The following is a 13,970-nucleotide window of genomic DNA, read 5'->3' on the forward strand; positions in this document are numbered from 1 at the left end:
TTGCTGCTTCTCTGTGCAGGTCTGTTCCCTCCCACTGCACAGAAGGTGCTCGGCAGAGCTGCAGTTTGTGCTAGCTGTGGCAATGATTTGAGGCTGAGGAAGCCTGGCACTCCCACAAGGAGTCTGCCTTGCTCCTGTGCCCAGGCCTTACCATCCCAGATAGTCACACCAGCTCACTGTGTGTTCTAAGTGCCTGTAGGACTCCCTTTTTGCTGGTGCAAAAGACCTGCAGATCTAAGTCATAATGGGCTGTTTTAATTTCAGCTTTTTTTCTCTCACTCAAGCCTGTAATGAGGCAGTAATGAGAAACATGCATGGGGTATCTCTTTGGTGTTATTCTTGGCTACCCACCAGGCACCAAATCTGGGATTCTCCACTGTGTCCCACTAATGTGCTGCAATTTTCACCAGTCTGAAATGGGGGTAGACCATGTTCATTCCCATCTGCTGATTTTGAATGCTAGTCATGCTCTAATATTGCATGAGTTCAAATGACTGCTTAAGTTCTGTGGCAGCAAAGAATAATGTCCATAAATGTCCCAACTTGGAGCACAGCTTGGGCCTAGCTATTTGGTTTTTGGACATGGAATTATACATGAGCAGAATTTTTTGTTGTAAATAATCCTTCTTATTTCCATCCCTGTATCTTCCTACCTCTCCTCACGCTTCCACAGCCCATACTGCCAATGCCAGTGTTTCTTTTTCACTCACACAGGGGAAGGTGGTTGAAGGGATAAATTTCTGGCAAAGATGATGATGGTAGCTGCATTTTTAGGAGATATTTTCCAGAGTGGGGAGTAGGAGGATGGGGAAAGTAAGTGGGAGAGTGGAGAAAAAGAGAGAAATGGTTGCCTGCCTTGCATTCTCAGTCAATGAGAAAACTAAGCGTAGAGCCTTGTCTTCACAAGGTAAGTAATCTGCTGATGTTAGACAGTAAATGTTCAGGCACCTGTGAAGTGATGTGACAACTGGCATGTTGAGACTCAGCAAGCACAAGGGTCATTTGCATACTAGAAAGAACGGCTCTTTGTATGTTTTTATTCTGAGTTATTTGTTCAGGTTTGAATATATTTCAGATTAGGACAGATGCAGGTGAGGAGAAAAAAAATCCCCAGTCTAGTCTGGTCTGCTTTTTCTTATTTCCTTTATTACACAGTTGAGAGCTGGCCCTCAAAACTTGGGTGTTACTGAATGCTGGGATGTTGAACTCGCAGGAGCTGGGAAGCTTGAATGCTTGTTGGAATTTTATGGCTCTGAATTTTATGGCTCTTCTCTGCCAGTGCTCGGAACAGTTAACACTATGTTCTTCTTATGTCTGTTCTCTCTTACCTTTGTGTCAAGAGTAATCAATTCTTTTTTCTTTTTCTTTTTCTTTTTTTTTTTAAGGATGATACCAGCTACAAACAAGGCCTTTGTTGTAACCAACCTTGTTTCTGGAACAGGCTATGACCTCTGTGTCCTGGCAATGTGGGATGACACGGCCACAACCCTTACTGCCACCAATATTGTGGGATGTGCCCAGTTCTTCACCAAAGAAGACTACCCTCAGTGCCAGTCAATGCACAGCCAGTTCCTGGGTGGGACCATGATTCTGATCATTGGAGGCATCATTGTGGCAACTCTGTTGGTATTCATTGTAATTCTCATGGTCCGCTATAAGGTCTGCAACAATTCCCAGGGGAAGATGTCTAATGTCAGCAACGTCTACTCACAGACAAATGGAGCACAACCAGTTCAGAATGGAGTCTTGCCCCAAGTCAATCCCAAAGTGGTGGTGAGAAATGAACTTATGGAGTTTAACTGTCAGTCTGCACGGAGCAGCATCTCCTCTTCCTCCAGCTCTGCAAATAGCCGTGACTGTGACAACTACAGCCTCCAAAGTGAACAGGGCACATTGTCCAGTAAATGGAGGCCTCCTTCCCGGTCAAAACACAATATTGACCGGCTAATGGGAGCTTTTGCCTCCCTGGAACTGAAATGTCAGAAAAAGGAGGAAATGACAGACTCCAGAACTTCCACAGTGGCCCGCCACTCGGACAAAGAGCCACTGCTGGGCCAGTCGGAGTCCAAATTCCGCAGCTTCCTCATGTTGCCTCTGGAGGGCAAAACTAAACGTAGCCATTCTTTTGACATGGGAGACTTTGCCACATCTCAGTGTTGCACCTACCCAAAAAAGATAACAAACATTTGGACAAAGAGGAGCCTCTCAGTCAACGGCATGCTTTTGCAGTATGATGACAATGACCTAACAGGAGCAAAAGGGACATTTGGGAGCTCAGAGTGGGTAATGGAAAGCACAGTGTAAATATCAGTGTCTCCTCCCTTCTCTTCTCCCCTCGTGTTATAAAGCGTGGTTTGCTTCAGGGCCATGCAATTGGAAAAAGAGGGGAGGAAACGTTTTCAGTTGTACTGGCCAAAAAGATAGGTAAGCAAGTAAGTAACAGGGATAGTAAAAGAGAAAGAGGGTCATGAAATGTGAATAGGCACGTATGGTACCATTCCTGTCTGGCCCCAACTAAACCATGTGGGAATGTTTCAAAGAATTTGCTAGTTGTATTTAGCATTGCTTTCCAAAAGTTACTCAGACTCTTGGTGAACCTTCACACAAGATTAAACAAGGAGGATGAAAAGGGGTTTAACAGCAGAAATTTAATTTTACAGGGTTTCTTTTTATGTTCTTTCTTTTTTTTTAATGGCACCACTATTTTTTTTTTTTTTAACCACAGAAATACACTTCTGTGGATATGACTGGTGCTAGGCTATATCTGGTTGTCATTGCAAGTGATTTTCTCAAAAGTGCAGGCAGGGCACCCACAGGGACAGATAAGAGTAAATTGTTCAGCATAATCTCATGGTGTTAACTGTGATATCTGGGCAAACAATATTTGTTGTTGAATGGACTTTTGGTTGGGATTTAATTATTTCTGTTCTGCTTTGATTTGTTACTGCTTTTGAGTTGCTTTTTTCCCACAACAGAAGGTACGTTTCTATGCATATTTTGGTTTTGTTGTCAGCCTCATCAGATACCCCAGATGAAAAGGAGGATATGTACAAAGGTCAAATATCTGATGTACTGTATAACCCGCCTCTAATACCATCCCTTTTTGTCCTAGGAAAAATTGAATCTAGGGACAAATTAAAAAAAATATCATCCTCTTTCTTCCATCTCCTTCATAGCCTCTGCTTGTCAATGCTCAAGGCATATTGGAGCAGATATTGAGATCTGTAGGGATGCTGCTATCAAAGATGGGAAAAATAGTTATCAGGATACCCTAACAAAGGACAAAGAAAGGGAAAACAGAAGTAGCTCCTGGGAACTCTCCACATTATGAATACGTGGCTTCTGGTAGAGGTCACATTCTCACTCTGCTAAAATGACACACTTGCACCCTACTGTGACAAAAGCTCCTTGTCTGTACAGTCCCATGACATGTCTTGACTGTACCAGTAACATCAGGAAAATTAAGTTTTTGTATATTTCAGGGGATTGGTTATGTTTCAAATTAGCCACAAAAGTTGAGTTAAATTTGGGTGTCTCAGAGCAGGGGGTGTCCCATGTATCCCCTGCATTACATGCATCCCTTCCCCAGTCTGGTGCACTCCTACTCCCCTGTCTCTCATCCTCAGGAAGACTCTTATAACAGGAGCTCATCAGGGTTTGTAAACAGATTCTCACATTGGTTTTCGGTGAGCATTGCTGTGGTTGTAAAAAATACACATGACCCATCCAGCAGAATTTATTGTCCTTACCAATTTTACTGCGATTTCTAGCATTCTGCTGGCTACTGCGACTGTCCTGACATTTGTTTATTTATTGTTTGATCAGCTGTTGGGAACCATTCTGAAATTGCGCATTGTTACTATGATTTTGTAAAAGATGTGGAGAAAGTGTGCAATGCACAGAGAAAATTACACATGAAAAAACTCTATGTATATTTTTTTTTAAAAGGTTCAGAGATATATTGTGACATGGCTGTGTACTTGATCTTGTATCTGTCATGTTTCCTACTTGGAGTTTTAGATAATGACATCCCTGTGATCAGAATATTTTTTCCTTTATTTTCTTTCTCTTTTTTTTTTTGCTACAAAATGTACAGTAAAAAAACATCCTTGGGGAAAAAAAAAGGACCTGCTTTTCATTTATTCATTATTCTGTGGTCTGCTTTGAAACCTAAGAAATAATTATTTCTTAAATTATGTTGAAAATTTAGACATTTGCTTTTTCTTTCCCACAAACTGTCTTTGACTTCAGGATTTTAGGTATAAAGTAGGAATCAAGAAATATATACTTTTTTGGAATTCATAAGAAAAGATCCCGTAAAAGGCATTTCACCTCTTTTTCTGTTGTTACATTTATGCAGATCTATATTACTAGAGTACTCTAAACCCTGATCCAAAATCTGCAGACAGGTTTAAACAATTTTAAACTTAGGACCTGACTTTCTGTAGGATTTTGCTCAGATTGTTGCTCACCAACAACATTAATAGATTCAAGAGAGATCCAATCAAACTTTGTTTGGAACATTTTTCAAACTCTCTGTTTTTCTAATGCTTTCTGAGACGAATGACAGCTCCAGTGCCAGAATCTACATAATCCAACTGTCCAGATGGCAGTTCATATTAACCATTAATGACATTTTTATTTACGTTGCACTGAAAACTCTTAAAGACGTTCATGTAGTGAGTTAGTATTTTTCTTTTCCTTGTTCCACTGTGATGCAGTTGGAGTTTTTTATTATGCTGCTGCTTTGCTCTGAACATGACATCTGGGTTGTTTTTAATTTAGACATTGAGTTCATCTTCAATGTTAGTAGCATATTCAGCCATGAATTTTCAAAGTATATCACATACTCTTTTCCCTCTTAAAGAGGAATACTTCTCTTTCACATTCTCATATAAAATTAAAGGAAGTGAGCCAACAGATGCAATTTTAAAATAATGGATAGCTGCCAAAGAACCAAGGTAAAAAATTCCACATTCTAGGAGCTGCATTTATTACTGTTAATCATAATATTAATTCATTTAGCTTTAATGAATGAGGCTACATCCACATCAGCTGATTTGAAAATACTGAGCAAAATTAAACAGGTGCCAAGCAACTACCTTTGGTGCTCACAGTACTTGATAGGAAGAGGATTCAGGGACTCACAGGTGAGTCAGGGAGCCTCATGTCGAATCAGCAAGTGGCCAACCCTCAGAGAGGGTTGGAGCCACTTCTTGGTTGTGATCATCCTTCAGGTGCCACCAGCCACTGCCCTACTTCCCCAGACAACAAAGCAGGCCTTTGGAATTATCCCATGACTTCCCCTTCACCCCTTTGAGAACTGCTGAAGACAGCTCTGTGGTTTGGGTTACATTCTGAATCCATGCCCTAATTGCTAAGGTGCAGCTAAGGCCCCAGGGTCCTCCACACTCAATCTGACCGATCTCTACCTTGCCTCTGTTCTCCTGTGTGTACCTCACTCAGCACCTCTGGATTTGATTATTCTTCTGTAGTGCTGCTGTGTGGTAGGGATTCTTTCTTTCCTCACTTCTGTGCACAAGTGCACATCAGTGGTTCCTGAAATGGTACATAGACGCCCACTTACTTGGTGCAATAAGTATTTTCACACACCATTGAGGAGCTGAGCTAGCTCCAAAGGTTAGTCCTCTCATCTCAGAAGCCTACACTGAGAAGTTTATATAGTGTCTCACAAGTTAGTATGGGGTAGCCTGCTGTGCAGCTGCACCAGCTGTGCTTTAGAGGCAAAGGTCAGGTAGTGCAGATAGTAAGGAAAACAAGAGATGAACAGGAGCCTTCTGAAAAGAGAAGCCTGAGAAATTAAGGGTGCTAGAGAATTTAAAGTGAAGCCTGTGGGAATAATTAAAGACATCTGCATATGCATATGTAACTCCTGTAAGTTAATTTTTTGACATGTTTTATAATAGTGGAACTAGCTTTTTCCCCAAAAATATATGCCATTGACTTGAAAGAAGAAGATATGATTCCACTGTGAAATTCCACCCACAGTTAGTTCTGCTGAAAACCCAACCCAGATCCCCAAAATATCATCCTATCATCCTGGAGAATACTAAAAAAGATGAAAAAATGGAAATTTCTGAAAGTAGTGATTATGTGGATTTCATTTGATGTCTGCTAGGAACCATTGGTTGTATGAAATGAAAATAAACGTGTGTGTGTGTGTGTACCTGTGTATGTACACATGCACAGCAAAGCAGACCAGACTATTTCCTTACATTTATATCCATGAATTGGAATATATTTCTGGTTTCAAATGTTCTTTCTGAGTTTGCCAACTCTAGAGAGCAGCAAACTTTCCCACTTTCCTTACAGGAGGACAACCCATTTTATATATCTCCAAACTACATGCTGTACTTGACTATAATTTGGATTAATTCACTTGTAAAGCAATTCATAATAAGCAATGAGAGGTGCCTCTGCCCAACATGATGTGAGATTGAAAAGGTGGTAAATTTTCCTTTGCTAAACTTGTTTATATCCCAAACCATGGGATTGATCTGCTCTGGAAACAGAAGAAAATAATATTCCAAAAGCCTGCTTGTTTCATTTGTCACTCTTCACCCAGAAAAGGGTTGCAAAGACAGATGACCAAAGGCAGTCCTTGGAGGTTTCTGAGTGCAATAAATGCAGCAATTTTAATACAGCAAATTTAAGCACTTTCTAACCAGGAGGGCAATGAATAATTCCACGTGATAGCTAAGAAAACATTTTAGTCTTTGAACAGCTTGAACGTCACATCTGCTTGCAATCTTTTGCACCCATTAACCCACGGGTAACCCACAGTACACCATATGGTGCTCACAGCATGCCCTTCTACCCCTTGCAACCTATTTCTCTGGAACCTGTTCTCAGTGAGTCTCTGTGTTCAGTGTTTGTAATTGGACAATTCTGGATGTGTAATAGTATTCTGGATGTGGAATTACCAAGAGACGTTATTAATATCTTGCATATTTCACCTTTAAATTTCCCTAAACATGATGATGGGATCCCTCTGAAAACATTAAATTAGGATTGGTTTTAGGCTGTGGGCCAGATGAAAACCAAATCAAAGAGTGCCTTGAAGCCCTTGCTTTCAATATGGGAATTTTATATTCTGCAGGATGTTTTCCTTGTCCTAATTAATTTCTCCTTAATCCCCAAAGGTACAGCATTCCTTAGCATCAGCTGACAAAAGGCCCTACTATACGAAACAGTGCCAGATGCTTATTCCCGATATTACACTTTCAGCAGATGGCAAATGTCAGAGATATAAATATACATCCAGACACAGATATATCAGCAACTGCAGGCATTTGTTTTCATGCATATACGTTCCCTTGCACACGTGCACATGTTGCGCTCTTTATCTGTATGGTTTATGATGTACAGGTTTCTTAGCTTGGTAGTAAAGGAACATTTACATTTTTCGAGAAATACTAATGGAAGAAAGGGGGAGAGAGAACAGAAACCTCCTCTTTATAAGAAGAAGATTAGTTGATAATCTGCATCTCATCCCAGATGGGAGAGATCAGTGCTTCAAATGGACTTAATTGGTGGAGAAAGTGTTCATGTATTTCCTGTGACCACAGTGAAGGCTTAACTCCTGCGTTAGGGCATTCACTCAGCTGCTCCCACCACATGCTGCAGATATGTCTCCTGTTGATGAGGACTTGTGTTCTGCAGGGAGGCAAGCAGTCATGGGGAGCTACTGTTCTGCATTCACTGTCCCTGTTTGGGCTCTTAAATGTGCTCAGATGACACTGTGCTTGTTGTGCTTTAGTTAGTTAGTTTGTTTCTTGGGAGAGGGCAGCATCAGCTGTTGTACTCAGTCACGTGAGGAGCCCAGACACAAAGCTAGAGAAACTGGTGGGAAACAGAAACATTGAAAATCAGTGGCCTGTACAAGAAGAAAGTAAATCCTAACTTTTAAATCCGTAAATCTTAGTTTGTAAATAGGAGAGGAAAATGCTCCATTAGTTACCTGTAGAGTTACAGAGGTGGGCATCAACTTATGGCTGAAGTTTGCCCATAATATTTTTCATGCAATGAGAAATTGAATGGATGTCTTTGATGACACTTTCCAGGTTCCTTCTGTGGGACTAATCTATTTTAAAAGTATTAATACTCCTATTGTCTTCTCTGCAATGAACAATGCAGGACTAGTTTAATACTGGGCTGTTAAACACCACCTGTACCATTTATGAGTAAAATCACAAGATTCACTGAACACAACAGAAAAAGAGACTGTTGTTTCAGGGAAGCTCTCCTCTTTGACAGTGTTGTTGGTTCACAGGCATGAAAAGCAGGATGTGAGAAGGCACAGGCATGATGAAATGCCTACTTGATACCCTGATTCCTGATGGACTTAAAGAAAAATCCAAGCAGTGGATGTGTTAGTCTTCCTTCCTTTGAACATGACTCAGAGATGGGAAACTTCAAATAATGAGGCTCATAAATGTGATGTGCTGTATAAAAAATAATGGTGCTCATCAGACAGACGTGATCCAAGGTGTTGCTGCAGCAGAGTTGCGTGCTGGTCATTGGTGGGACTGTCATGCACAAAGGCTGGTGAAGCAGGATCCCCAGGAGAGGATCATTGCACAGCTCACAGCAGAGGCAGGAGGCATGGAGATGTAGGAACATGCTAGACTCAGCTAGTCCAGGTCTAATAAAACATTCTATCCTAGTATCCTGTGACACGGCACTAGTTCTTTCAGAGAAAGTATCTTTAGGAAAACTTCAGAGCGTTCTGTCCCAAAGCCTGATGGGCTGCACATCCTTATCCCATTCTCCATAAAGAAGCAAAGAATTTCTTCCAAAATCCACACCCTGAAAATTAAAGCACAGCAGAATTAACAGGACAAAAAAAAAAAAGAAGAGCTCTGAATGATTCTTCTTCTTTTAGAGTTCCTGTCTTTGACTCTGTCAAGCCTGACTTTAAAACGAGATAGTTCTTGTCATCTGAAACTCAGTTGCCTGAGGCACTTGGAAATGGACAGGTGAGTATTTGCAGAGAAGATGAGAATATTGTTCATTTGTAAGAAGGATAGAGTGCACCTTCTGTATGACTCACTGTCACTAAATGCAGACCAAAACGTAAGGCAAAGGCAACAGCAACATTAAAACATATAGCAACTTTATAAAATATGAAACTTTGGGCCATAATGCAAAAAACCCCAAACAAACAAACAAACAAAACCACCATCACCTCAAACAGTGACTTTCTTACATAATTTTGAGGAAAAAAAGACCAGATATTTTTGCTTTCAAATACACCTCTGGACGTGCATATAATACAAAACCTATATAGAAAAAAAGATTCATCTTCTAAGAGATCATTGCATACTACCAGGTTGTGTAACAATATTTGGAGATGAGATAAGAAACACTCAATACAGCACCAATTTGATCCTAAGAAACTGGTGTTCCTGAATTCAAGGCCAGTAGAAGATATCTGCCTTTTTTTTTTTTTTTTTCTTGCTTAATACAAGGCCATAAATGATGGCTTTCTACTGAAGAAACCCTAGTGGCATTGTGGACCTTTAAAATCAAGTTGGGAGGCCAATTCCAAGCTCAGCAGGTGCATGAAAATGCAAACAGGCCTGAGGCCATTAGCACAAATGCTTTTAACAGCTGCCAGAGAGCCTCAGCTTGCTATATGGCTGGGCTGCTACACAAACACATCCAAAATGACTGCACAGACCCAAATGATTGAAATGTAGCTGCCCATGATATGCTGAGTGTTGACTAATGGGTAGCACTTGTTAGAAGTCATGAATGCAGATGAGAGCAATACAGTTTTGGCAGCAGCTTCTGGGCTACAGTTTTCTATACCTGCTGGGTGCCCAAATCACTGCGTTACTGTTGGCCTGGGCCACCAGAATTTGAGGGGCGAAGCCACCTGGGTTGTATTTCCTTTACAAAGACCACCAAGCACAGTCTTGAATAAGGTTAAGGAACATTTCCTTCCTTGGGGAATTTAGGTTTCAGAGCCCTGCAGGACCTCAGTCCAGAAGGGGAACCCCACTTCTGCCATTTAGATCAGCCTGTAAAATCTTGAGTTCATTTGAGACAGAAGGACCATACATCTCTAGCCTGGCCTCCTGGGACTCATCCCCTTCCCCCCCCTCTCTCCTACCCCTCCACTCAACTTGCCATCCCCCCCATGAGATTTCATTCCTTCTCTGTTTCCTTTCTTTACTGATTTATCATTCGATTTCAGGCAAGAGGTTATTTTTCATCTACCATACACACCAGCCCAGTTAGCGTTATGAAGTAACTGCACACAATAGGAGAATGAACATGGATGGTGTGCTCTCTGGCCATGCTCCTTTCTCAGATACTCTGCTGGAACTTTGCTGCTGACTGCACTGACTGATGATTACAATTACAGTTGTTTGAATTATTCAGTGTAACAAGACAACCAGGTGAAATGAGATCCTTCATCACTCAAACTGAGGATCCATATTTCTGGAGAGGTATCATCCTTTAGTGCTCTCTCAATGCAAGTATGAACTCAGTTCAATACTGGGGGCCTTGATATATTTTCGCTCCTACTTAGTAATTTGGGGGTGGCCATTTCAGGATGATTTCTCCAGAAAAATCATAGACCAAACAATTGACCATAAATACACTGTCTAAAGAGACCCTCTAGGTTTACTATTGTTCCAGCAGGATACAAAGCATAGACATTAGGAATATCAAACTGGTGACACAGTTTTTAAAGAGCTAAAAGGGATTACTATGTCAGATATGTTAGATTTGCTATTAATGTCACAATGTTTAAGTTGCATCTGGCATTAATATGGATGATACCAGATGAAGAGCTTCAGAATTAATCTCTAGGACAGGTGACCTGGATCTCATTTTAGTGAGGAAAGGACATCCTACCCTTCAGGTGTCTTATCTTCTCCTGAATATTTTTGAGTATCTGCTGTATATGTTTAATAATTACTGTAAATATTTATTTTATATAGTTATATAACTTTATTCCCATAAATGTAGAATGCAGTGTGGCATATTCCCATTATCCATACTATTTGTGGTATATAAAGATAGGCCACGCTGTTGTTCAGAATGAAATCCTGTACAGATACCATATATATTTCAAAATCCACCAGAATATATATCCAGTCTTCAAGAATTTATTCCCTTAGTACAAACCAGAGTGGGAAAATAAGAGCTAAATATGAAATAACTATTGACAGAAATCTCCATGTATGCTTTCTGCCCAAAACTTCAACCCCAATATTCTGAACAGAGGTAGATCAGAATTCTTCTGGTCTTAAACTCCCTCACAGCCCCCACTATAACCTAATCTGTGCTAGAAACCTGTATGAATTACAGCAGTTCTACAGGTCTAAATTTTTGTCTCCTTTTCTGTCGTCTCTGTCTCTCACAGCAGGATTTATTTAGCAGTCCTTCCCAAAAGAGCTGGGGGATATATTCCCACAATGAAAATAGTTTCCCTTGGATGGTTTGTCCCGCTATTTTTTACCTGATATAAAGCAGCTGATGAAGGAATGGTACTCTCTTTACCAGCTCTGTTGGTGAAAACCCAGACAAACTCCAAAAGTGTGCGGTAATGGCGTGGTTTGCTCACCTCATGTTATCTTCAACTCATAAATATTTATGTCAGTTATTTTTCATTCATATGACTGCATGAGGAATGGTCTTTCTACCACTGTCTGTATTAGAGTATGGTGCTCCCACGTACTCCACTCACTATTTGCTGCTCATCATGTCCTCTTCATCACTTGGCCATAGAAAAAGTTTTTCTGGTCCAGTAAGGGACTAGAAGTAATAGCATTTGTTTTACCACAAATAGCTATATAGGGAACGTAACAGCTGAAATTAGCAATATAATCACAAAACCTTAGAATAAAACCTCTTTCTGCAAAAATATGTGCAAATGAGGCTAAGATTTGCTAACATTAGAGTGGATCAGAAACTATTTACAAATGAAAACACAACAGAAACAAACCAAAATTCATTAGATGGTTTATTTGGAAAATGTAACTCTAAGAGCTTTAATGGTGAGTTAAAATGAAAATGATAATGTTTCCTGAACTGTGCTGCATGTACTCCATATACACTCAGAGCAAGAAAATGAGCTGAGAGGCTGACATGGAGTCATAGCACGCAACCCAAGAATGTACAATTACTAAAAGGGCTGTGAAATTCCTGAAGGAGGAATGCAATTACCAGAACTGGAATTAACTAATATTAGTTAATCAAATTTGAATCCTAATTTGAAAGGCATTTCCTTAATGTCCTTTATGGAATGGAAAAGGAAGGTAATGTATTCAAATGAGTTTTGAAATAAATAAATTATTTTTAAAAAGGCTGAGAGTGGATTTGTGATCCCAACCTAGTACTCCTAGTATGCAGATTATAGGAGATTATCACAGATCAAAGCCCTTTAACCGAAAAGAGCCTTTTAAATCCACCTCAGCAACGCCCTTATTAGAAATGAAGGAGAGAGGCTTCTTCCACTGGGAGGAAAGAAGCCCTTAATTCATGGCTTGTCAGAAGAAAGACTCTTACTTCAGCACTGAACGTGGTTAGTTATGGTCCTAATTTACACAGCAGTGTGTCTTCCTGGAGGAAGGGACAACACCTTTAAGTAATTATGAACAAGTGTGCGTTGACAGAATAATAATCACAGATTGAAAAGGTTACAGCAGAGAAGGTGGTAAAGCTAAGTGCCTGCTTTAATTCCGCTGGGTGCCATAATATCAGGACTCAGGAGCTGCACTTACAACATAAAATAACATTAGTGTGGCAATTAGGACTTAATGGTTTGTGGAGAGAAGTCTGCAAGACTTTATAAAAACATCTAAATTAGTTTGTATTCAAGTTTTACTTCACTCACACTTTTTCTCTGGCTGTATTGACCCCTCCTTCAAAGGCAGAGTTCTTTTAAAACATTGAGGAGAAATGCTAGAGGAATCAGGGACACTTCTCAGTTTGAATGTAAGGGTAGAATCTGAAGAACACTTATCTCAATTTATTTGAAATGAAGAATCTGTGCCTCTGAATAAAATTGCTAGCCTAGAAACACTCATTTGCTCCAGTAAGCAAATAAAAAACCAAATCACTAGATATATTGACCTGGTCTCTTATTCACTAAATTTTGACTTATCTTAAGTTGTAGACCTCCTACAACACTTAGAGAAATATGACTCAAATGGGAGCTTTTTGAGTGAATTAATACTCCAAAAATTTTGTGAGGACCTTCTTCTTGTCTCAGAAGGAAGAGGTCACCCAGATTTATAGGAGATAATCTGCAATTTTTACAATTCTCCTGAATTCTTAGAGCTCCCTGTAACCATGATAGCAGGCTGCCAATGACCTGGCAGTGATGGGCTTGAAGGAAACCTTGGAGAGCATGTGGAAATCTGTCCATGTGTGGGGGGATAAGAAGCAGGCAAAAACATAACCTGGTTCTTTGCAGTCCACTACTGCATGGCACAAGATTTTTAACTTCTATGCAGATATGTTTTTTCAATAGTTTTCATATATGACTTCCATTTAGCACATCAGTCGGTGGCTGACTGACTGTATAAATCTCAGGCACTAAAAGCACAAAGCACCACTGTCTCCATTTCTGCACAGTTCTGAAGCTGTCTGAAAACTGGATTTACACCTAGTTCTCTGATCACTGGTGGCAACAGGTGATTTCCTCAAATTTACAGTAAGAACTGACAGAAATGAAGCATGTCCTTGCCTCTTCATTGATCTTTCTTCCCTTTTCTTTCACACACATACAAATTTTCTGTTTCAATTTATTGTGCTTCTTATCTCTGGTAGATATGTTTATATGACTATATATTCTCTGTCTGAAACTGAAAGCTCAGACACCACATAGGTCATCATTGATCCAGGTGTTGGCAGTGCAGCTATTCTACTTCTTCCAAGGGAGATTTCAAACCGCTCCTTTCCTTTTAGTATATATTTTTTGTAGGTTT

At 40.1% G+C, this 13,970-nt stretch overlaps 1 protein-coding gene across 8 annotated transcripts in view; it reads left to right on the plus strand.

Annotated features, from left to right (window-relative positions):
- The window catches only part of LRFN2 (leucine rich repeat and fibronectin type III domain containing 2), a 153,867-nt gene extending 149,662 nt beyond the window's left edge, over positions 1 to 4,205 (plus strand). For all 8 annotated transcript variants that reach the window (XM_042022907.1, XM_042022910.1, XM_042022909.1 and 5 more), the window contains one exon: positions 1,386 to 4,205. In XM_042022907.1, coding sequence (XP_041878841.1) covers positions 1,386 to 2,304 — 919 coding nt within the window. In that variant the 3' untranslated portion in view covers positions 2,305 to 4,205. The remainder of the gene's footprint in view (positions 1 to 1,385) is intronic.
- The last annotated feature ends 9,765 nt before the right edge of the window (positions 4,206 to 13,970 follow it).

This window comes from Corvus kubaryi, unplaced genomic scaffold (assembly GCF_017639235.1).
Source record: "Corvus kubaryi isolate FWS band 111438036 unplaced genomic scaffold, C.kubaryi_AGA036_p1.0 37232, whole genome shotgun sequence".
NCBI classification, from domain to species: domain Eukaryota; kingdom Metazoa; phylum Chordata; class Aves; order Passeriformes; family Corvidae; genus Corvus; species Corvus kubaryi.